General features: G+C 47.2%; 1 protein-coding gene and 2 pseudogenes across 4 annotated transcripts; 2 read left to right on the forward strand and 1 right to left on the reverse strand.

Moving 5' to 3' along the window:
* The first annotated feature begins 3,483 nt into the window (after positions 1-3,483).
* On the forward strand, positions 3,484-6,786 carry LOC123410098 (single-stranded DNA-binding protein WHY1, chloroplastic-like). Of its 4 annotated transcripts, none has more exons than XM_045102986.1 (7): positions 3,484-3,879; positions 3,975-4,067; positions 4,498-4,592; positions 5,379-5,452; positions 5,543-5,631; positions 5,725-5,795; positions 5,881-6,089. In XM_045102986.1, exons 1-7 carry the CDS (start codon positions 3,541-3,543, stop codon positions 5,993-5,995), a joined length of 876 nt encoding a protein of 291 aa, XP_044958921.1. In that variant the 5' UTR covers positions 3,484-3,540; the 3' UTR covers positions 5,996-6,089. The 4 variants fall into 4 exon arrangements, 3 of the variants coding, with proteins under 3 accessions (XP_044958921.1, XP_044958922.1, XP_044958923.1); XM_045102987.1 differs by having other exon boundaries at positions 5,884-6,089; XR_006612966.1 differs by lacking the exons at positions 5,725-5,795; positions 5,881-6,089 and adding exons at positions 6,096-6,329; positions 6,539-6,786 and having other exon boundaries at positions 3,487-3,879.
* A 7,212-nt stretch (positions 6,787-13,998) lies between these two features.
* LOC123408118 lies at positions 13,999-16,753 on the forward strand (annotated as a pseudogene).
* A 1,997-nt stretch (positions 16,754-18,750) lies between these two features.
* LOC123411457 lies at positions 18,751-20,468 on the reverse strand (annotated as a pseudogene).
* Positions 20,469-23,739: the final 3,271 nt, after the last annotated feature.

A 23,739-nucleotide genomic window follows, 5' to 3' on the forward strand; every position in this document is an offset into this window, starting at 1 on the left:
AGGGGATGAGCCTGGCAGAGGGAGCTGCAGACTGGAAGGGCCCGACGAAGGGGATGAGCCTCGAAGATGGAGGGGTCTGACGAACGGGAGGGGCCTAGCAGAGGGAGGGGCCTGGCGAACGGGAGGAAGACGACGATCCAGCGATTTTAAAATTCGAGGTAGTTCGGTACTTTTACACGCTTTCACCTGGTGGGAAATTGATCCCAGCGACAAATATTCTGGAACAGAGGGAGTATTTCGGGGAACGGAGGAAGTATGTGCTAATAACTTTACGATTTTGCTAAAATCGAGTTGACCTGGTTCTTGTCTACATATTCGCACTAGTCGGATGGCGCTTATTTCCAATCCAACGGCGATTGTCGCGTGGGAGATTCGGTGAACAACATCCGGAGGAAACACATGCGACCTGTTGATCGCCATCCCATGCATGCATGCAAACTAAGAGACAAAAAAGATGACATCAGCAAAATATTCTTTTTATTTCAAATCTTTCAAACGTTTTGTAGCTTAAACCGGCGCTCGGATTCAAAATCCGTTTTCACATAAAAAAATCATCTCGATGAGATCTTCGGAACTAAATCTCATGTTGTCATGTTTCGATGACTCTTTTTTTCATGTCAAAAGTTACCACATCTAGACTACACAAACTATCACGTGTTTAGTACGATAACTTATCATGGTCTTTACACTAAAGTTATGAGGGTATGTTTCAACTACTTTTTTGGCCGTGTAAAAAATTTACCATGGTATACGTACAACCAGGGTGGTAACTTACGTACAAACATCGCGACAACTATTTTGACCCAAGGGAAAAAGTTGTTCAAAAATACACCACCGATACTTTTTGTGTAAATAACATGTAACACATGCATAGCATAGTTGATAACCCACGTACAAACACCGTGATTTTTTGACCTGTTTTTTTGTTGAAACCTCTTCCAATAATATTGTGTGAATAACATGGTCATTAACGCATCGCGGACCTGATAACTTACATACAAACATCCTGATAACTCACACATCACATACCTGATAATTTATGTACCCCGGTCTTGATAACTTTGGCGGCGGGGGGGGGGGGGGTGATCAAGTATCCCCTGGTAACTTTTGTGTGAATAACATGATAACTCACACATCGGAGACCCGATAACTTACGCACCCCGGTCATGGTACTTTTCGAGAGGGAGTGGTGATGAAATATACCCCCGATAACTTTTATGTGAATAGCACGGTAACTCACACATCATAGACCTGATAACTATTGTACCCCAGTCTTGGTAAATTTGGTGACCGGGTGGGGGAAGGGTGGTTGATGAAATATACCATTGGTAACTTTGTGTGAATAATATGATAACTCACACATCGGAGAAGTGTGATCTACTACATTTGCATGTGGAGAGAATATTGGAGGAGCCATTTTTGTGCCTCGGTAATTTCCATGTAAACATGATGGTAACTGGCGTACCACGTAGGTGATAACTTATTTAGCCTAGGTCTAATAACTTTTAACCAAAAAAAAGTCACCAAAACATACCAACATGGGATCTAGTTTTTGAGGTCTCGTCGCGACAATCTTTTACATGAAAACAGTTTTTCAATCGGACCAACGGTTTGAGCTACAAAATATTTTGAAGTTTCGTTTCTAATGGAATCTTTCATGACATCATCTTTTCTTCTTACCTACATGGATGCATTGTTAATTGGGTGCAATATGTACGTTCCATGCAAACAAAACAAATATGTATATGAGATTGTAGGGACAACGCTGCATGCGAAATTGCATCGAGCGTCTACACGTGTTGCTAAAATCCTGCCTTCCGGAGCTTAGTCGCGTCCATAACTTTATATAAGCATGTTTTGTAGGCCCTGCAAAAGAAAAACAAAAAACAAGTTTGGCAGGGTTTGTCTGGCAAGTGGGCCCATGTCTCCATGGCTAGTAAAATGCCCGTGCGTTGCTACGGGCCATTCAATGTTTGTTTTGATGACGTGTATATACCTATATCGGTACATACAACTCGATGAATTCTTTTCCCTTTCGAACGACATTGTGTGGGGCGATGGATTCTTTTTTAAACGTCAACCTAATCCATCTTCGCCTATACCTTACACACACACACATGCACCTTTTATATTATCTGTGCAACATCTTCAATATTGCTCGTGCACATCTTTTCATCTCTTTTCTTTTAAAAAAGTCAATTGCACATACGTTGCAAGTGGGACATATATATTCGAATGATTTGTTCCTAAAAATAAGGATCTAATGATTCGACAACCGTATATGACACTGGATTTTATAAACCTCGCGACAAGTGTGGTGAGCAATCTCCGAATCATTACAAAGAGACATACATCTTTATATAGACAAACTAATTATCAAAATAAAAAATGTGCAGCGAGCATAACAACATGTAGTACCCATTCATATGGAAATAAAGATATATATTCTCCACATGTTTCTCATAATTCCTTACCACCCTCTCCTTCCAAGAAAAGAAAACAACGTTTTTATCCTTAACCTTCCTTCCCTTTCATTTTTTATTCTCCTCATTCACCCTAACTCTAGAGCATTGTTCTCACTTCAGAAGTTTTTCATCTCATCTTGCAACCTTTTAAAACTTTGGCAACTCTACCAATAGTCCCATCTAGCCATTTGCTCAGAACTGCCACCACTTCAGAAATTTGTCATCCCACCATGAAACTTTTTAGAACTTCATCAAATCTACAAAATGGCTGAAACTTACCACCTCCTCATTTATGCTTCATTAATTGATCCATAGATGATCCAGAACAAATATAGTGCAACATAAGAAGAAAAAACTATCTTGTGTTTTGCAACGGGAGGAAAAAAAACTATCTCACGATGTCTGAAAAGGCATAACTCCCATTGGCTTTGAACTCAATGCAGAGCTTCTATATGATGTTATACAAAAGTAGCACCCAAATTAAAAGACTATACATGATAGAAGCACGCTCGTAATTGCAAATCTATAGGGGCAAAGAAGGCACGTCTTTGTCAGCTCAACATTTCTTCTTTGTACTTTAGCTATCTCTTCTTTAATATGCATTGTTTGATGTACACCGTGCGAAGTGCTTCCTCTGTTTCCTCTTTCTCGGTCTTAAGAGTTACCAAAAGTTGTCCATTTGCTTCATTATTATCTAAATTGTCCATAACTTTATATAAGCATGTCGGTCATCACAAACAGCGCACTGCTGTGTGGCTGCGTAGTATTCCAAAGGAGCTCGACTCTTTTGATTGATCATTGAAATATTTTCATTCGCAAAAAAAAAACTTTATATAAGCATGTGTTTGTAGGCCCTGCAAAAGAAAAACAAAAAAAAAACAAGTTTGGCAGGGTTTGCCTGGCAAGTGGGCCCACGTCTCCATGGCCCCAAAGCCGATAACGTAACGGTCCGGATGTCACCGACGGGCCTGGCCGCCCAAACCACACCACAGGATAAACCCCTCCCGGACGAAACAGCCCCCTTCGGCTCGGCCGTCCACACCCCACCCCACCCGTCCCCAACCCGTTCGGCGAAATGCCGCCGCCGCTCTCCGTCTCGCTCCCCTCGCCGCAGCCCCCATCCCTCCTCCCGCGCCACGCCAGGCTCCCCCTCGCCCCGGCCCAGCCCCTCTCCGCCAGGGCGCCGCCCTCCTCCGTCTGCTCCGTCGTCCCCGCGCGCCACTCCGCCGACTACTTCGACCCCCGGGCCCCGCCGTCGCAGCGCGACGCGTACGGGCAGCCGCCGCCGCCGCTGGAGAGGGAGCCGCCGGTGCCGGGGGGCCAGGCCGGGAGGGTGTTCGCCAGCTACAGCATCTACAAGGGCAAGGCCGCGCTGGCCTTCGACCCCAGGCCGCCGCAGTTCGTGCCGCTCGAAGTAGGTAGAGCGTGGCGCGCCATTGGGCGCCCTTATGCCGCCCCGCTTTGCTGTTTTCGCTTAGTAATGATGGGTGGTTGGTTCGGAATTCGCAGTCTGGAGCGTACAAGGTGGCCAAGGAGGGGTTCGTGCTGCTCCAGTTCGCCCCCGCGGTGGGGCCCCGGCAGTATGATTGGGCACGCAAGCAGGTGATGCTGGATTTTGCCCTACCTTCTCTATTTATCAATTGAAATGCTCGTTCATTCCTGCGTAGTTACAAACTTGCAAGACATATTGCGGTTTCTGAGCCGAAGGGTTATCTTGTTAGAGAAAGCTGTTGAGGTTCGCGTTTCTTTCGTGACAGAAAATAAAATGTCGATATGTTGGACAAGTTAATCAGGTGTTGCAAACTTTAATGGAGCTGTTAGCCTGCTCCTGCATTTTTTTAGCCGACTCTTGACTAGATAGTTGCTGGTTTGTAAGTTAACATTTTGAAGTCGGGAGCATGTATTATGGGCTCTATTGGTTTGTTTGGTTTCCTTGTTAAATCGGCTGGAAGCTCTGCTCAGACGCTTTATTACGGGAAATAAGCCTATCAATATTACGTTGTTTACATCAATTTATTTGGTTGTGGTGCAGGTGTTCTCATTATCTGTGTGGGAGATGGGAACCTTGCTTACTCTTGGTCTAACAGATTCGTGCGAGTTCTTTCATGATCCTTTCAAGGGAAGGAGGTTGGTCTTCTTTGTTATATCTATTTACAAGCTCCTTCTTTTCCTAGGGCGTCTTCCCTTGTCTCACTGAAGTGTGTGAGCAAAATACTTGTTATGCTTTTTTCCATATCTACTAGGTGTATGTGGATCATTATTCTTCAATATGCAACATTTTGTAATTGCCATGGGTATACATTTTCCTTATATTATCAATGCAATGATTTAGAAAGACATCAGGACAAAACATATCAAACTTCTCAAGTAAAATCTACAATGTATGTGCATTGAATTAAAATGGTCCTAGAACTTAAAAGTACACCCTTGGCTATATCATATGGTCACTGTATTTCCTTCCTTAAAATGGTCCTAAAATGGCTGATGGTCACTATAGAACTTAAAATGGTCCTTGAATTAATATGGGACGACAATAGGAGAGACACTGTATTTCCTTCCTTTGGTCAAGATTATTAATTGGCAAAAGAGGGACTTCGTGTAAGATACTCTCCGCAACACTTATTTTGGAACGGAGGAAGTACCATTTTGTTAATCTATCCAAAGTGTCAAGCACTCAAACCCATAAAACAGGTTGCTAGTTAATACAATGTTCTTTATTACAATGTTTGTAATCAAGTCCTCGCAAAATGAATTATCTGTAGCATAGTTTATCAAGTCTTCAATCGGCTTCACATTCTCATATTATTTGTTTCTATATGTTTCTTTTGGTATGTACCTGTGCGTTTGACTCATGATGTTGTGAATTGAGAAAACCTTAATACTTACTATTGTTGCATACATTCATAAAAACAGCGACGAAGGGAAAGTGCGCAAGGTTCTCAAAGTTGAGCCAACGCCAGATGGGAATGGTCGCTTTTTCAACCTCAGTATGTAGTTGCCATTGCTATGTTACAAATTATACTTGTATCTGAATCTATGCTCCCAAATTGATCTGGTGATTACTTTTTTCCTTGTAGGTGTTCAAAACCGTCTTTTGAATGTTGATGAGAACATATACATCCCTATAACCAAAGGAGAATATGCAGTCATTGTATCAACCTTCAATGTATGTATCATATTTTTTTTGTTATAATTGTTCTACTGAAGCTGTTCGTTGGCAGTTCATTGTGGTAGTTTGGGCTAATTGCATGAGTTATAGTTTGAACGCCACTTGATTCTACTTCCATCACTCAGCGCTATTTTAACATATGGCATGGCTGATGACTTTAGGTACTCATCAACCTATTTTCTGCATGATTGTTTGTGGAGCATGTTAGCATGTGGTAGACTGACACTGGACGTGTTTTGAAACAAGTAGGTTTAATTTGGGGTATATGCTTGCTGCATTTCGTCTTTCAGTCCATATAGAATTTATGGAGCGTGGGACACTTCTAAAGCTAAGTATCCTTGCCATAGTCAAGAACCAATAATAACAGTGCAGTAGATGGTTTGCCTTTTTTTCTTAGGTAATCTACATGCAAAAATCAAGCGTGTTCTTCATAATGTCTGAACACGCTGTTATATGTGCAGTACATCATACCGCACATCATGGGCTGGAGCACGTTTACAAATTCTATCAAGCCCGAGGAGTCGCAGCCATACAATAGGCCACAGTCCTCGCCCGAATTGGAGTGGCGAAGGTGAAGAATGACGACGGTTCTCGGAGGGAGATGGCAGGGAGGATGAACTTTTGGTGGAGTTCCTTCCAGAAGAGGAATTCTTGGTGGTGCTGTTTGGAAAATATTTTGGTGCATAATTTGGCTGGTAATCTCTGGTTTAGTTAGGAAATGATATATTGGGTTCTGGCCTATTCCTTTGGTTTTTTCCTTACAGCAGGCTGGAGTTCTGTTAGTCAACCATTTCGCCTTTGCCATGTAGAGTTACATGGGTTCATCTGCAAGACTACAGATCTCAGTCTGGCCTTAGAATCGGAGGCGGTGGAAATCACACCTAGTTCTCACTTCTTAATGCAGGAATGGCTTACATGGGACTTACTGTAGCATTTTTGCTTGGAGGTATTGCAGTTCCCCCCATGGATCATGACACCTGCCTCAGGGTACCTGAGGCTCTGAACCCTGAACTGTTTTGCATTTGCAATCCAAGTTGTTCATTTGCTAATTCTGAATTCCATATTGTGCGCTGGTCATGTACTGAAACCTGAGTAAGCTCTGCGATTTGCCTATTAAAAAGGTAACTACTCTGTGATATCTCATGAACCAAAGCAATATCTGTCAATTGTCATCACCAGGTTTTCATGAACCAAACCAATATTTGTCAATTGTCATCGCCAGGTTTGGATTGAAATGGTCGTCTTATTTTGGGAAAAGCCTGTTTAGAGAACAGTTGCAAAAGAAACTTTGACATGGTTTTCTTTTCACCATGATGGTGACACGAATAAAATTGTTTGCTGGATCATCTCAGTCCAAATATATATTCAAACTTTATGTCTGAAATACTAAAGCCGACTTGCGAGAGAGGACCGTACAGGTGACTGGATACGATGCAAAAGGAAAATTCATATCGTTTGCGTCTAATAAACAGAGATTTTAGTTTTTTTTTTCCCTTACAATCCTTGGTAACAAGGGCATCTACAACCGGACTTCCTACTCTCCCCCATTTGTTCGTGCGGACAGCCAGGACTCTGCCCAAACCGACAAACCACACCCAACCAGGCCCCTCAAACCTGGTTCAAGTGTCTGGTCTGTTTGATATGAGCAGAACTGGACATGTCCGGACATGGCTGCCACATCAAACCGACCCATGTTGGCCCATCCCCGACCCCACACAAACCCCACCCGGGTCAAACCCTACCCTAAACTCTTGACTGTTCTAAAAGTGCTAGTTATCGATTGGGGGGTGTTGAATAGCCGATTTTTAAGAAAAAGCTTCTAAACCGACCCATGTTGGCCCATCCCCGGCCCCACACAAACCCCACCTCACCCCACCCGGGTCAAACCCTAGCCTAAACTCTTGACTGTTCTAAAAGTGCTAGTTATCGACTTGGGGGGGGGGGGTTGTGGAATAGGCGATTTTCAAGAAAAAGCTTCGAAACAGTAAATGTATTCAAAGTATGCGAAAGCGAAACAAGATCAAGTAGGGATGTCGATCAAAGATCCAAGCAAAGCATGAAATACTACGAAGACATTCACGCAGATATAGCATAGTTATCATGCACGCTAAGATGCATGAAAGATAAACTTAGGTAGTTCAAGATAAATGACAGTTAAGGAATGCCTTCGGTGTATGTCTTTGAATTGAGATGATCAAGCAATGGCTTCACAGTACAATAAGGAAAGTAGGGGAGTGAATAATAGAACCAATAGCTTAACGAACACACATGATTTGTTGGACTAGTTTCAATTGTCGTGACAACTGTACGTCTGGTTTAGGGATGGCACCCACCGGGTTTGGGTACGGGTGGAGCCACCCCATACCCTTACCCGTCGTCCCAAACCTTACCCACCACCCATACCCATACCCGTCGACGGTATAATTTTTCCCCATACCTGTCACTCGTCAGGGTAAATGGTTACCCGCGGGTAAAATTATCCAGATTTATAACACGTCTATTCGAATATTACATAGTCATAATATCCGATGGGTTTCTATTTTCCCATTTATGTACCAATGGGTTTACCCTGATAGGGTTTTTACCCACCGGGTACACGGGTAATGGGTACCCATTGTCATCCTCTGGTTGGGGAGGCTGAGATTGAAATCTGAAGACCTCGTCTTCACCTTGTCCCCCTTGAGCCGAGGCAACTCAGACCGCTCCCAATCATTTAGGTAAGTCTTTTGGGAGACTTTCGAAACCCGTACAAACTCGTTCATCCGACAATCTACAATGACTCTTGGATGCTCTAGACCACAACACCTAACCGTTTGGAAGATCACAGTCTTCAAGTGTAACAAGTCTTCGGTTCCCTTAGAACAAAATGACTCGGTGATGCTCAAACACTCTAGCTCTAGGTGTTTGGGTTTATCCTCGAAGGATAGCTCTCTCCCAATGTCTGCGAGGTGGGTTGCTCCTAAACGACAAGAACCGTATCTAACTCTGAGCAGCCACCAACTTATGGTGGAGGGGATGTGCTATATATAGCCAACAATCAACTCGACATGATATGACCGAAATGACCCTGGGTCAATGGCCAGTCGACAGGTGTTCCAACGGTCGGATTTCAAAGACTCACGCGACAACATTGCTTGGGCTACAAGCAATGCCGACTCAACCAACTCTAGAAGAGATTTCCTCTCATTGTCTTCACTCGAAGACATAGGTATTTTCGGGTTGAGCATCACGTCAGCATCTGACTTCAATCACCTTGACCCGACTTAACAATATAGTGGTTCCTATGACTCAGGAAAGAAGAAATAACATAACTAAAATACTTCGTCTTCTTGTTTCATTATCTTCAAGCGATTATCTTCATGTACCACCAATGGTTTCATTCATCATCAATGTCTTCGGACATTTTTAGGGTTCGTCTTCGACGGTTAAACCAAATCTCCAAGGACTTCTATCTGTGTTAACATGTGAACTCTCACAAACACATTAGTCTTGCAACCACGTTTGTTTTCAATACTCCAAAACCAACAAGGGATGGCACTAGATGCACTTACAATCTCTCCCTTTTTGGTGATTGATGATAAACTGGTTGAAGTTTTCAACGAGGATAAAATGTATATGAAGATAAATACTTGGAGATTATGATTGCAAGATATAGAGAGATCCCCCTGAACATGTGCTTATGAAGATTTTTCTTTGAATGCAAAAGCACATGGCATGTTCTAATTTGTGGAGATCTCCCCCTATATCTTGGAATCCAACCACTATGCATTTTAGAGGTTTTATAAAGATAATGAAATGCATAATGAAAAATGGACGTATGCTGAATGACTTCGGGCGCATATGATAAGATATAGAGTAACGCCATAAGTAAGGTAAACATAAAATGTGCAGACGTCCATCAGGACTTAAGTTTTACAACTCAAAACATCAAACGCTCAGAACAAGAGTTGCAAACTTAACAAAAACAGCAACACCCAATCCTATTGACCCGTTTGAAGACTATCAATCCAATGCTTCTCCCCCTTTATCATTGAATGAACAAAAAGGGTGAAGACATTGGGCACTACACGTCCCCAACTTGAGTTGAAGATGATGGTGCAGCAGGGTCATCGTTGGGCAGTGCTGATGGGCCTGTTGCAGCGTCATTGCATTCGGTTGGTGCCGATGGAGAAGTGACATATTTTGCTTCATCATTAGCAATATTGAAGTTGATGGATGGTGCTAAAGAAGGATAGTCACTGTCTTGGAGAGATGGCGTCTTACGGCACTTCTGTTGGAAATATGCCCTAGAGGCAATAATAATTAGTTATTATTATATTTCTTTGTTCATGATAATCGTTTATTATCCATGCTATAATTGTATTGATTGGAAACACAATACTTGTGTGGATACATAGACAAAACACTCTCCCTAGTAAGCCTCTAGTTGACTAGCTCGTTGATCAAAGATGGTCAAGGTTTCCTCGTCATAGGCAAGTGTTGTTACTTGATAACGGGATCACATCATTAGGAGAATAATGTGATGGGCTAGACCCAAACTAATAGACGTAGCATGTTGATCGTGTCATTTTGTTGCTACTGTTTTCTGCGTGTCAAGTATTTGTTCCTATGACCATGAGATCATATAACTCACTGACACCGGAGAAATGCTTTGTGTGTATCAAACGTCACAACGTAACTGGGTGACTATAAAGATGCTCTACAGGTATCTCCGAAGGTGTTCGTTGAGTTAGTATGGATCAAGACTGGGATTTGTCACTCCGTATGACGGAGAGGTATCTCGGGGCCCACTCGGTAATACAACATCACACACAAGCCTTGCAAGCAATGTGACTTAGTGTAAGTTGCGGGATCTTGTATTACGGAACGAGTAAAGAGACTTGCCGGTAAACGAGATTGAAATAGGTATGCAGATACTGACGATCGAATCTCAGGCAAGTAACATACCGAAGGACAAAGGGAATGACATACGGGATTATATGAATCCTTGGCACTGAGGTTCAAACGATAAGATCTTCATAGAATATGTTGGATCCAATATGGGCATCCAGGTCCCGCTATTGGATATTGACCGAGGAGTCACTCGGGTCATGTCTACATAGTTCTCGAACCCGCAGGGTCTGCACACTTAAGGTTCGACGTTGTTTTATGCGTATTTGAGTTATATGGTTGGTTACCGAATGTTGTTCGGAGTCCCGGATGAGATCACGGACGTCACGAGGGTTTCCGGAATGGTCCGAAAACGAAGATTGATATATAGGATGACCTCATTTGGTTACGGAAGGTTTTCGTGCATTACCGGAAAAGTTCCGGGCTCATCGGTAGTGTACTGGGAGTGCCGGGAGGGGTGCCGGGGACCATCAGGAGGGGTGTGACGCCCCAAGGGGTCTCATGGGCTATGGGAAGAGATAAACCAGCCCCTAGTGGGCTGGAATAAGTTCCCACTAAGGCCCATAAGGTTTGAGAAGGAAAAAACACAAGGTGGAAAGAGTTTCCAAGTGGGAAGGTGGAATCCTACTCCAAGTAGGATTGGAGTAGGACTCCTCCACCTCCAATTTCGGCCAAACCTTTAGGTTTTGAGGCTGCCTCCTCCCCTCCCTCCCTCCTATATATAGTGGGGTTTTAGGGCTGATTTGAGACAACTTTTGCCACGGCAGTCCGATCACATACCTCCACGGTTTTACCTCTAGATCGCGTTTCTGCGGAGCTCGGGCGGAGCCCTGCTGAGATTAGATCACCACCAACCTCCGGAGCGCCGTCACGCTGCCGGAGAACTCATCTACCTCTCCGTCTCTCTTGCTGGATCAAGAAGGCCGAGATCATCGTCGAGCTGTACGTGTGCTGAACGCGAAGGTGCCGTCCGTTCGGCACTAGATCGGAGCGGATCGTGGGACAGATCGCGGGACGGTTCGCGGGGCGGATCGAGGGATGTGAGGACGTTCCACTACATCAACCGCGTTTCTTAACACTTCTGTTGTGCGATCTACAAGGGTACGTAGATCGAAAATCTCCTCTTGTAGATGGACATCACCATGATAGGTCTTCGTGCGCGTAGGAAAATTTTTGTTTTCCATGCGACGTTCCCCAACAACTTCTCCATGCAAGAAGGAGGAGCACATAATATGAAGTATTTATCGAAGCCATCCTCATGAAGATCATCCTCATGTGCCATCATTGTCAATGTCTTCGAGGAACGCCTGCAAGTCACATGGGCCACAAATGTGTTCTTGGTGGAGAGATTGCAAATATGATTGATATCAGTAACAAGGGATTGCATTTGCCTCCTCATCCACTCATGGTGTTGATCCTGCTTATGATGAAGACACACTAGAAGCTCTCGATATGTCATTGCATGTTCCCTTATGGGTTGGGTCTTTTGAGGCAGAGTGTTGGCAGTGGCTTTAGTGGCAGTAGAACTTGGTTGTGGATGGCTAATTGAGCCAATCAGCCTAGCCATGGCAGGATCATACGGAATGAGAAGCCCTTCAGTGTGAGCAGTGCCACTTGTGACTTCAATAATGGGGTTCTTGTTCTTGGATGGGTGAATGTCTTTGTGAATGACTTCCACATCCGGGAGGTACACACCATGGTTGCAAGCATAGGGAAGATTCCTCGTGTTTGTTTTACGCTTGATGAAGCACATTGAAAAGATCGATATGTTTGACTAGAGGGGGGGGGGGGGGATAGGCAGCTACCAACTTTTAGCTCTTCTTAACAAATTAGGGTTAGCAACAAAAGGTTCTCTAGATAAACAACTAGGTGAACAACCTATATGATGCTAACAACAACAACAACTAATGCAAGCGAGGAATACAACACAACAATAATAAGGGCAAAGTAAAGGTAAGAGATAACCACAAGTGGAACTGGTGGGGACGAGGATGTGTTACCGAAGTTCCTTCCCTTTGACATGAAGTACGTCTCCGTTGGAGCGGTGTGGAGTCACAATTCTCCCAAGAAGCCACTAAGGCCAACCTATTCTCCTCACGCCTTCACACAATGCGAGATGCCGTGATTCCACTAGTGGTGCCCTTGAAGGCGGCGACCGGACCTTTACAAACAAGGTTGGGGCAATCTCCACACAAAGCTTGGAAGGTGCCAACAAGACCACGAAGCTTCACCACATTGGAATGTGGCTCTGAGGTGACCTCAACCGTCTAGGATGCTCAAACATCCAAGAGTAACAAGATCTGTAAGGGATTAGTGGGGGGAATCAAATATCTCTTGGTGGAAGTGTAGATGAGGGCCTTCTCAACAAATGCCTAGAAAATCAGCAAGTTTGATTGGCTAGGGAGAGAGATCGGGCGAAAATGAGCTTTGGAGCAACAATGGAGCTTGGGGAGGTGAGAGGTAGTCTTCTTGGGGAAGAAGCCCCCTTTATATAGTGGGGGAAAGAATCCAACCGTTACCCCACTCTCAGCCCGAGCAAAGCGGTACTAACACTGCTAGGAGCGGTACTACCGCACGGTAGATCCACCAACCACGGAAGTAAAAAAAATACTTCCGTGCCTACCACCGCTGAGCCTGCGGTTGTGCAAAAGTCCGACCCAGTAGTACCGTACGGTACTACCGCCGGAGAGTGGTTGTAAAAAAACTAGTATCGCTTCTAGAGTGGTACTACCGCTGTCACTTTGCATAGACAGGTGGAAATGAACTGAGCTCGATTGAAGCGAATGAAAGGTGGTGCAAAAGAATAGATGTGTACGTGCTGATTCCACCCTCTTAATAGTACGGCTTTCCTACGATTCAAATCCATCGAAAACAAACGTAGAAATCAACCGTCTTTGATAGACTCCGAGGAGCACCGAATCGTCTTGTGCCTAGACATGAATTATCTGAAATACTCATGCACACGATTAGTCCGCAGTGGCATTGTCATCAATCACCAAAACCACATAGGGAGAAATATGCCCTAACAATCTCCCCCTTTTTGGTGGATTAATAACAATACATGATTTGCACAAAAGGATATAAAATTAACATATGCAAACCCAAAATCTATAAACTAGAGACAGGCTCCCCCTAGACGTGTGCATACTTAGACGGAGCTTGGGAGGTAGTCAAGGAGCTGATGCAGATTATGGTCTGCATCGACGACATCTGGAAGGTGGTGTATCTGGGTTCGTGGTTCATGGATGACAGGTATGGTTTTCTCCTCTGACGTCTTACTCGGATGGGGGGTGTCAGATCTAGAGTTCGATGGCGTGTCCGGGGTGTTTCCCCAATCTAATTCGTTCAACGATAATGGTTTCGTCTTTGGTGAGCCACCTTGTTGGTTCGAGGGTTGTATATCAACAATGGAGCCGCTTCGAGCTCGTGTGTGAAGGTGATTCGTTATTTTTTCTTTTCTTTTAATGACTGTAATGATGGTGCCAAACATAGGTGACATGCGTCGGTGTAAAGCTGAGAGGATTCTTTGATTATATTATACTTTTACTTCTTGGCTAATGTTCCTTTGTAAGACTAGCTTTTTATCATCTTTTAAGTTTTGTCACGTTCAGTGTGCACGTGGAAAAGTAAAAGTAATAAGTGAAACACGTATTATCATGCAAGAAAAAGTAAAAGTCATATCTTGCTTCGGAGAGATACCAGAGAAGGGAGAAGGAGTGAGCGAGGTAGGAAGGAGTTGAGCTTTATCCGAGCATCCATGGGGAGGAAGGAACGAAGGAAGCATCCGCGTGCCTTTGATGATTCCTTCCCAAAAGAAGACGCCTACGGCCTACGGGTGCCCAGTCGCTATCATCCTGGGGTTGGACGGACCGGAGCACCACATATATAACAGACCGCGCCCGGTCATGGATGCTGCTCCTCCGACGGTCGGAATCATGGCGACGGACCTCAAGTTCCTGTGGAAGTGGCGCAAGTACCTGCTGCTGCTCGCCACGCTGGTCGCCAGCGTCACCTACGAGGCCGGGCTGAACCCGCCGGGCGGCGTCAGGTCCGACGATGCCCCCCCGCTGCCGGCGGCCTACCCGGACCGCGTCGGCGACCCCGTGCTCCTCACCACCAACGAGCGCCGGTACACCGTCTTCTTCTACTGCAACGCCGCCGCCTTCATCGCCTCCCTTGTCGTCATCATGTTCCTGCTCGACCGCCGCATCAGCGACAACAGCGTTGGCCTCACCGTGCTCCGCTCCGCCATGCTGGTCGACCTGCTCGCCCTCATGTCCGCCTTCGCTGCCGGGAGCTGCCGCGACGTGGCCGCATCCGCCTACGTCTCGGCGCTCTTCGCGCTCGTCTTCGCCTGTGTCGCCGTTCACGTCCTTGTGCACAAAGCCCGGGAAAAGGAGGCGTCCGCCACGTCCCGCGCGGACAAGTTCCTGCTGCTGCTCGCCACCTTCGCGACGCCGCTGACGTACGGCGCCGGGCTGGTGCCGCCGGGAGGCTTCTGGAGCCAGACCGAGGCCGGGCACCTCGCCGGCGCCCCGCTGCTGCACGACGGGCCCTACAAGATGCGCTACAACGTCTTCTTCTACGCCAACGCCATCTCCTTTGTGGCGTCGCTCGCCATCATCATGCTGTTCATGAGCCGGACGCTGATGAGCGGCAGCCTCGCCCGGTGTGCGTCGTGGTGGAGCTGCTCGGCCTCATGGTCGCCTTCGACGCCGGGAGCTGCATGATGGTCGACACCACCGTGTACGTCGTCTGCCTCGCGGCCGCGGTGCTCCTCCTCAACATTGTGCTGCAGGCGGTGGCCATGTACACGTTCAAGGAATTGCATGGAAACGAGCCACAACAACCAGACGCGTACGTAATTATATTAACCTCCTCGATCGTCTCGTGTACACCTTGATCTACACCGTGCTTCATTTCCACAATTAATCAGTGTCTGTCACTTGATGTGTAGAAACGGGAATCCGGCGCCGGGTAATGCTGACTCCGGCGAGGTCCACGGGGAGACGACAATCACCGTCGAAAATGGGGAGGTAGACGAGAAGGTGGAGGAGTCGCGGTCACTTCTGCTGCTGCTGGCCACGCTGGCGGCGACGGTGACGTACCAGGCGGGGCTGAGCCCGCCGGGCGGCGTCTGGCCGGATAACCATGACCCAGGGCACCCGGAACACGTCCCAGGGAACCCGATCCTCCTCGACATGCACCCCAAGAGGTACAAGGTGTTCTACTACTGCAACACGACGGCGTTCGTGTCGTCGGTGGTCATCATCATCATCATCATCGTCCAGAGCAAGGAGCTGAGCTCGCCGGCCGCCATCAGACGCGCCGGGCTCAAGACGTTCATGATCCTCAACCTCTTTGGCCTCATGGGCGCCTACGTCGCCGGGAGCTTCCGGGACGCCCCCACCACCATCTATGTCTTCTCCCTGGCCGTCGCCGTCTTCGCCTACTCCATCGTCAAGGTCGTGACGTACACTCATGGGCAGAGCATGCTGATGGGGTGGATGCGCCGTATGTCAGACAAGCTTGCGAAGCTGGTCCGTCTCTCCGACGGCCTACCCAGGTCCGAGCCCGAGGGCAGCGAAGAAGACTGCAAAAAATTCGAGAGGTGGCGCCAGTTCCTGCTGCAGCTTGCCATCTTCGTTGCCACCGTGACTTACCAAATCGGACTGAACCCGCCAGGCGGGTTCTGGCCGGAGAGCAAGCACGAGGGGTCGCTCGTCGCCGGCGACCCTGTCCTCCTCGACCACTACGGGGTCAGGTACCAGGTGTTCTTCTACTGCAATCGCGACGGGATTCATGGCGTCTGTCACCGTCATCCTCCTGCTGGTGAACCAAAAGCTGTACAAGCAAGGCATCCGGAGCAACGCACTCCGCGTCTGCGTGACGGTCGGGCTGCTCGGCCTCATGGGCGCTTACGCCGCCGGCAGCTGCCGGCAATTGCGCACATCCATCTATGTCTTTGCGCTGGTGGCCGCAGTGGTCGTCTTCCTCTTCATGCAGATCCTACTTTTCCTGTCGGCGGAGAGCGTCCATTGTTCGGAGCTGCCATGGCTTCCCAGCCGGCTAACAGGGTCGTTCCAGCCGTTATCGTCACCGCCGAGATGGCTGGCCGGCAAGAAAGATGATGACGAACAATACGCGAAACGCAAGTACCTGATGCTGCTCGGCATCCTTGGAGCGAGCGTGACGTACCAGGCGGGTCTCGCGCCTCCTGGTGGCACGTGGGGCGACGACGATACCTCGCCGTCCCCAGCACTGTCACCGTCGCCATCGGCAAGCCCGCCCAGTGTCACCGGCAACCCAATCCTGCTTCAATCCAACCCTGCCCGGTACCAGGCCTTCTTTTACTGCAACGCAACATCGTTCATGGCCTCCATCGTCGTCACCATGCTGCTGCTGCAGTACACCGTGAAGAAGAAGCACGGCGCGCCATTGTGGGCGCTGCAGGCCTTCGTGGTGCTGGACCTGTTCGGCCTGCTAGGCGCCTATGCTGCCGGCAGCTGCAGGGACATGGAGACGTTGGCATATGTCATCGCGTTTGTCGGTACCGTGGTCGTCTTCATCGCAATCTACGCGTGCATCGCAATCTACCCATTACTGTCGTTTGAGGCAGTGCGGGGGAGGGCCAAGGAGCTCAGGGTGTGCAAGTACTTTTCTAGGGTGATAGAAAAATGGTTGTGGAGGCCCTTGGGAGTTAGCAATGGTACCTTGGGAGTAGGCAATGGTGACCAATCGGCCGCAGCAACCGGTGCCAGTGTGTAATCAATTGATTTTTCTTGTCTACATTCCCTTGATTTGTTAGTGTTTGTTAGCATAACAATGCAACCAACAACTTTGTATGGTTCATGTTACATCTATTGTAGTCCTGCTAAATTAATAAACAAAAGCAGAGCATGTATATCGCCAAATGAACTAGTTTCACAGGGCACTACATGATGAGCAATATTTAGCTCCACATGGAAGCTCACATAGGTTATGAATGAAGAAATAGCTGGATGAACCCGATTGAACAACTGCAGTGTTCTTTTCACCCTGCAGACAGAGCAGGTGCTAGAAAGTCATCCATAGAACAATAATTAAACACAAACATGCAAAAGTTCAGAAAATAATAATCAAACACTGGAATGCAAGGGGGTGATGATGCTAGGATGAAATTAATTGTCAAAGCAAACAGGCTCCCATAATTTCCCTCCTAATGTGAAACTAACTGGTCCAAGTGGCAACAAATATGAAGCAATAACAATTCATAAGAGGAGATGGATAGTCCTATCACCCTTCACCCACGAGTTGGAGATTATTTATGCCACATATGTTCGACCTGACATTTCTTTAGTTTCATGGACTTTCTTCTTCATTTTTCACACTGAACATTTTTCTAATAATTAACACCCACATATATGAGTATGTTTACATTTTTAAGGCTGTAAGTTGCGACACACTTCTACATAAGAATCAAAGCTCCACTGAAAATGCACAAGGTAATTGTAGCTTATGGTACGTACATATTTCCATGCCAAATTTTAGGTTTAAAAACATTTAATGTCAGTAACAGCTGTTACAGTGGCCCAATATTAGCATTTTGCAGATAATTTGAATTTAATAACTTTAGCAGTTGCCAGATTGTGTGCTCACTTAAGCACATATACAGTAGGTTATATACTGTAATGTAAGATGAATCAACAGAAATTCATTGACTCTTCAAATCCATAACTCACAAGAAGTTAAGAACCACATACATGTCTCTTATGTTCTATTTTTGTACAGATGAGTTCAAATAAATATCTTCACTTGTCCACTTTACACAGTTCAACAAGGACCTACTCACTAAGCCAGCAGCAGCCTTGTGCCTAGGGCTTCTAGATGGCTTCCTCATTTGTCCTGGTCTCATCCATTTGTCATCCAAGATATATTAGTGTTTTTGTGCTAATTGTAGTTAAACATGGCACTGAACAGAACTTATGTATTCTCCCAGTGGCAAATACAACAACATGCAAACTCAAGTGATAGATACGAATTAGCAAACCGTGTATAAAATATGTTTACTAAGTATATGATGAGATAAACCCACCTAGGTTTTCAGTCAATTGAACATGAAGCTTGAGACTGAAACGAGAAAACAAGTAAACAGCATTGGTCCCTAGATTATGATTACCACATATCACAAACTAGTTATTAGAGATTCTCTGAAATTGCACAAACACAGCAAACGGAAAATGTATCTTCACAGCAGCACTATCATGCAATCACCATTTCAGAAAAAAGGGACATAAACTGTTTACTATCATTCGAAATAGATAATCCTCAGACCACCAACTGAAATTTGAGTGCAACGCAACATCCTATGGTAACATAGTAACTTAAAGAGTGAATTCTGACTTTTACACCCTATTTTGACAGTTTTGATATTAATTACCCCATTTAGTGAGATTCCATCCATTTTACCCCATTTAGCAAAAGTTCTGCCAGGATTTACCCTGTTTAAAACTTTGCGAGTGTTCTATCACATCAACCTTTTTTCCTGCCTATTTTTCTCTCGGTTGAACCGGTCATCGCAACTTCTACCGACCAGGACCGACCCGATGGAGATCGCTCGCATCGCGTCCAACGTAAAATGTCTGAGTTAGCCATGCGCCATACACGCCCCTAATCGATTGCATCGCCCGTCCATATTTTCGACTGCAAGCACCCATCAGGCTCGCTCGAATGTTGGGTCAGGGATTGTCAGGCAGCGGCGACGGCAATGGCAGCGGCGCAATTTCACACCTCCTCAAGTAGGGTTGTATGGCTGCAACATCAAGGCAAGATACGACCCTATGGAATCTGACGGCTCCGTCATGCTTGCCGATGTCTCATGCATTGGCCGATGAGGTGTTTGATTCATGCAGAATTAAGATGCTTATTAGAAGATCACGTGTATACGTGTCACCCTTCTAAAACCGAGTTATGCATTGGCCGGTGACGCAAACGACATGTATTGGTGCGATCATATCGGACCGGCCGGCTTGGGACAAGCTGCGAGGACCGGTTCAACATGAAGAAAAATAGACAGAAAAAACCCGTCGATGTGGCTTGCCAGTTGAACGTGACAATTGAGACTTTCCCACTAAAACTCTTACAAAATTTTAAACAGGGTAAATTGTGACAGAACTTACGCTAAATGGAGTAAAACAGATGAAATCTCGCTAAATGGGGTAATTACTGTCAAAAATGTCAAAACATGGGTAAAAACCGGAATTTACTCTAACTTAAATTGTACACTAGAGTCATCAGCAGCAGCTTTAGCATCCTCAGATCTGATGACGGATCTGGGCATAACGAACTGGGGAGATGATTTTGCGGCCTCACCATAGGTATCCGGGTATCTTGATGCGGAGGAAGAGCATGGCCATGGCGTAGGCGATGACGATGGCGGCGACGCCGGCGCCGCCGAAGGAGACGCGCAGGCTGCGGGGCCTGGTGCGGTCGACCGCCAGGTCGAGGAGGATGATCCCGACGCCCCCGAGGTGGAACATGAAGCCGGAGGAGAGGCCCTCTATGATGTACTGGCCGTTGACGCGGACGGGGAGGAAGACGACGGGGCGGACGGCTCAGGTGGCCGGGTCCTAGGAGCTGCCGATGCCGGGAGGCTGGACAATGACGCCGTAGACGAGGCCGGAGACGACGGCAAAGTAGGTGAGAAGGATGAGGGAGAAGACGACCATCGGGGACGGCAGCTTCAGCCTTCAGGTGGGTGCGCGGCGGCTGGAGGAAGGCGAAGGGGACCACGCGGAGGGCGTGGAAGAAGGGGTCCATGGAGTCGAACCCGTATCCGTGGCTCTGGGCGGCTGCCGCCGCCGAGGCGCTCCCGCCGGCGTGCTCCGATCTGGGAGCGCCATGGAGACTTGGATGATTTGGGTCTGGTCACTCTGGTGTGGGGGGCCGTGGGGGCTGCTCACCCGTGGAGGGATGAAGCCGGATCGCACATACGTACTCTGTTTTTCTTTATGCTACTAGGAACAACCACACTTAGTACTCGAATTGATAAATTTGCCGTTTGCCGTGCCTTTGTCGTATGCTGACGCATGGCAAACATGCTCTTTGCCATCAGTTGGTACAAAGCGGACGGCAAAGAGGTAGCCGATGGCAAATGTTTTATTTGTCGTTTGCCACCTCTTTGCCGTCTGCTGACGCATGACAAATGCCCTAAAGGCGGACGACAAAGAGCACGCGGACGGCAAAGGGGCGCCACCCTAACGGCCAACTCGCGCCCCACCCCACCCATCCCTTTGCCGTCTGCCTCCCAGCCTTTGCAGACGGCAAAGGGGAGCTCCCCCTAACGGCGCCCAGCCCCCACCCCCCGCTCCCCTAGCGGCCAACTCGCGCCCCTCCTCCTCGCGCACTGCGCACCCCAGCGCAACTCCTCCCCGCGCACTGCCCACTCCAGCGCCGCCGCCACCACCACCGGAGCTCGCCGGAGCTCGCCCTCCCCTCGTCCCCGCGCAACTCCTCCCCGCGTCCGTCCTCCACGCGCCCCTCCTTCCCGCGCTCTGCCCACCCAAGTGTCGTCGCCGCCACCACCGGAGCCGCTCCGGCCCACCACCGCCGCGCGCCCGGATGTCGCCCTCCCGTCCTCCCTGCCGCCCAGGGCCGGAGGTCGCCCTCCCCTCCTCCCACTGCCCTCCGCCCCGGCCGCCCACTGCCCCTACGCAGGTAAGGTTTTTTTTTCTTTTTCGCTTTATTTCTTGTTTTTTCTTTTAAATTAGATAGTTAATTTAGATAGTTAGTTTATTTTGTGTTTTTCTGTTAAATTGGATAGTTAGTTTTTTCTTCTTCTGTTTTTATGTTAAATTAGATAGTTAGTTTATTAAGTAGAAAAAGTAGATAGAAAAGAAAAAAAATAGATAGAAAAAAGAAATGATAGATGAAGAAGGGTATGGGCCCCAAAAAAGAAATGATAGATTTGCATTTGAAGTAAATGTGCATTTTTGACAGAAGTTGCATGTTAAGCTTTTGGTCTGAAGATAGGAGGTGTTGACATAAACCTCATGCATGAAGCATTGATGTAGTTTTATTTGCACCTCTTAGATCTTAGCCTTTTGAGGTTCTATTGTAATAGAAACATGTATGTTTGCGCTGAATTGTATATTATGCTTCTACTCTACATGCTTTATCTAGTCAAACTTAGAAGAAAATAAGAGAATAATAAACTAGAAGAAGAAAGAAGAAGAAGAAGAAGAAGAAGAAGAAGAAAGAGGAGAGGAGGAGAAAGATAAAAGAAAGAAGAAGAAGAAGAAGAAGAAGAAGAAGAAGAAGAAGAAGAAGAAGAAGAAGAAAGAGGAGAGGAGGAGAAAGATAAAAGAAAGAAGAAGAAGAAGAAGAAGAAGAAGAAGAGGAGGAGGAGAAAAAAGAATAATAATAATAATAATAAGATGATCAAGAAGAAGAAGAAGAAGAAGAAGAAGAAGAAAAAGAGGAGAGAGGAGAAGAAGAAAGAAGAGGACCCGACCCCCGAACCCCGGCCCACGACGACCGATGCCACCAACCCCTGACCCTCGACCCCCGACCTCCGACGCCACTGACACCCGACTCCCGACCCCCAATGCCCGACACCACTGACCGTTGACCCCCGACCCCCGACTCCCAACCCCCGACTCCACTAACCGCCGACCCCCGACGCCCGACGCCATTGACCCTCGACTCTAGACGCCACTGACCCTCGACCCCCAACCCCCGACGCCCGATGCCACTGACCCTCGACTCCTGACGCCACTGACCCTCGCCCCCCGACCCTCACATTAACCCAGACACATATGAAGGAGAATTCTTCCAAGAAACACGTATGTCCAAGAAACGTTTCAAGAACAACTCTACTTCACCCTAGAACATTGAAGTAGACAGCGACAGTGAATCCGTCTTAACCCGTGAGCCCGAACAGGAAGAGCTGGAAGAAGAAGAGGTTACTGCTGCGGATGACCTGTCACTTCTTGACCGATTACATAATGGTGGCCTTCCACATGTTCTTCGTGATAGTGATGATGATGATGCATTTATTGATGATAGTGATGATCATGATGCATTTATTGACCCCGAAGCATATATAGACGAGCACGATTGTTATTAGTTCATGTCAGGTATTCAACTATTATACTGTATATAAATTTTGAGTTCATGTTAGGTATTCAATTTTTATTAGTCATGTTGGTATTTATGATGATGATACACTTAAATGTTGGGGAACGTCGCATGGGAAACAAAAATTTTCCTACGCGCACGAAAACCTATCATGGTGATGTCCATCTACGAGAGGGGATGAGTGATCTACGTACCCTTGTAGACCGTACAGCAGAAGCGTTAGTGAACGCGGTTGATGTAGTGGAACGTCCTTACGTCCCTCGATCCGCCCCACGAACAATCCCGCAATCAGTCCCATGATCTAGTACCGAACGGACGGCACCTCCGCATTCAGCACACGTACAGCTCGACGATGATCACGGCCTTCTTGATCCAGCAAGAGAGACGGAGAGGTAGAAGAGTTCTCCGGCAGTGTGACGGTGCTCCGGAGGTTGGTGATGACCTTGTCTCAGCAGGGCTCCGCCCGAGCTCCGCAAAAACGCGATCTAGAGGAAAAACCGTGGAGGTATGTGGTCGGGCTGCCGTGGAAAAGTCGTCTCAAATAAGCCCTAAAACCTCTGTATATATAGGTGGGAGGGAGGGGACCTTGCCTTGGGGCTCAAGGAGCCCCAAGGGGGTCGGCCGAGTCCAAGGGGGAAGGCTCCCCCCAAACCGAGTTGGACTTGGTTTGGTGGGTGGGAGTCCTTCCTTCCCTTCCCACCTCCCTTTTTTTCTTTTCTCTTTGATTTTCTTTCCTAGGCGCATAGGGCCCTTTTGGGCTGCCCCACCAACCCACTAAGGGCTGGTGTGCCACCCTCAAGGCCTATGGGCTTCCCCGCGGTGGGTTCCCCCCCCCCCCCCCGGTGAACTCCCGGAACCCATTCGTCATTCCCGGTACATTCCCGGTAACTCCGAAAACCTTCCGGTAATCAAATGAGGTCATCCTATATATCAATCTTTGTTTCCGGACCATTCCGGAAACCCTCGTGACGTCCGTGATCTCATCCGGGACTCCGAACAACATTCGGTAACCAACCATATAACTCAAATACGCATAAAACAACGTCGAACCTTAAGTGTGCAGACCCTGCGGGTTCGAGAACTATGTAGACATGACCC

The sequence above is a fragment of the Hordeum vulgare genome, chromosome 7H (assembly GCF_904849725.1).
Source record: "Hordeum vulgare subsp. vulgare chromosome 7H, MorexV3_pseudomolecules_assembly, whole genome shotgun sequence".
NCBI lineage: Eukaryota > Viridiplantae > Streptophyta > Magnoliopsida > Poales > Poaceae > Hordeum > Hordeum vulgare.

What these genes read in the sequence shown, in the direction of transcription:
- LOC123410098 (XM_045102986.1), top strand. Translation starts at nt 3,541, where the DNA reads ATGCCGCCGCCGCTCTCCGTCTCGCTCCCCTCGCCGCAGCCCCCATCC. An exon ending in ATGATTGGGCACGCAAGCAG is followed by an intron (nt 4,068 to 4,497) that starts GTGATGCTGGAT and finishes GTTGTGGTGCAG; the next exon opens with GTGTTCTCATTATCTGTGTG. An exon ending in TCATTGTATCAACCTTCAAT is followed by an intron (nt 5,632 to 5,724) that starts GTATGTATCATA and finishes CATGAGTTATAG; the next exon opens with TTTGAACGCCACTTGATTCT.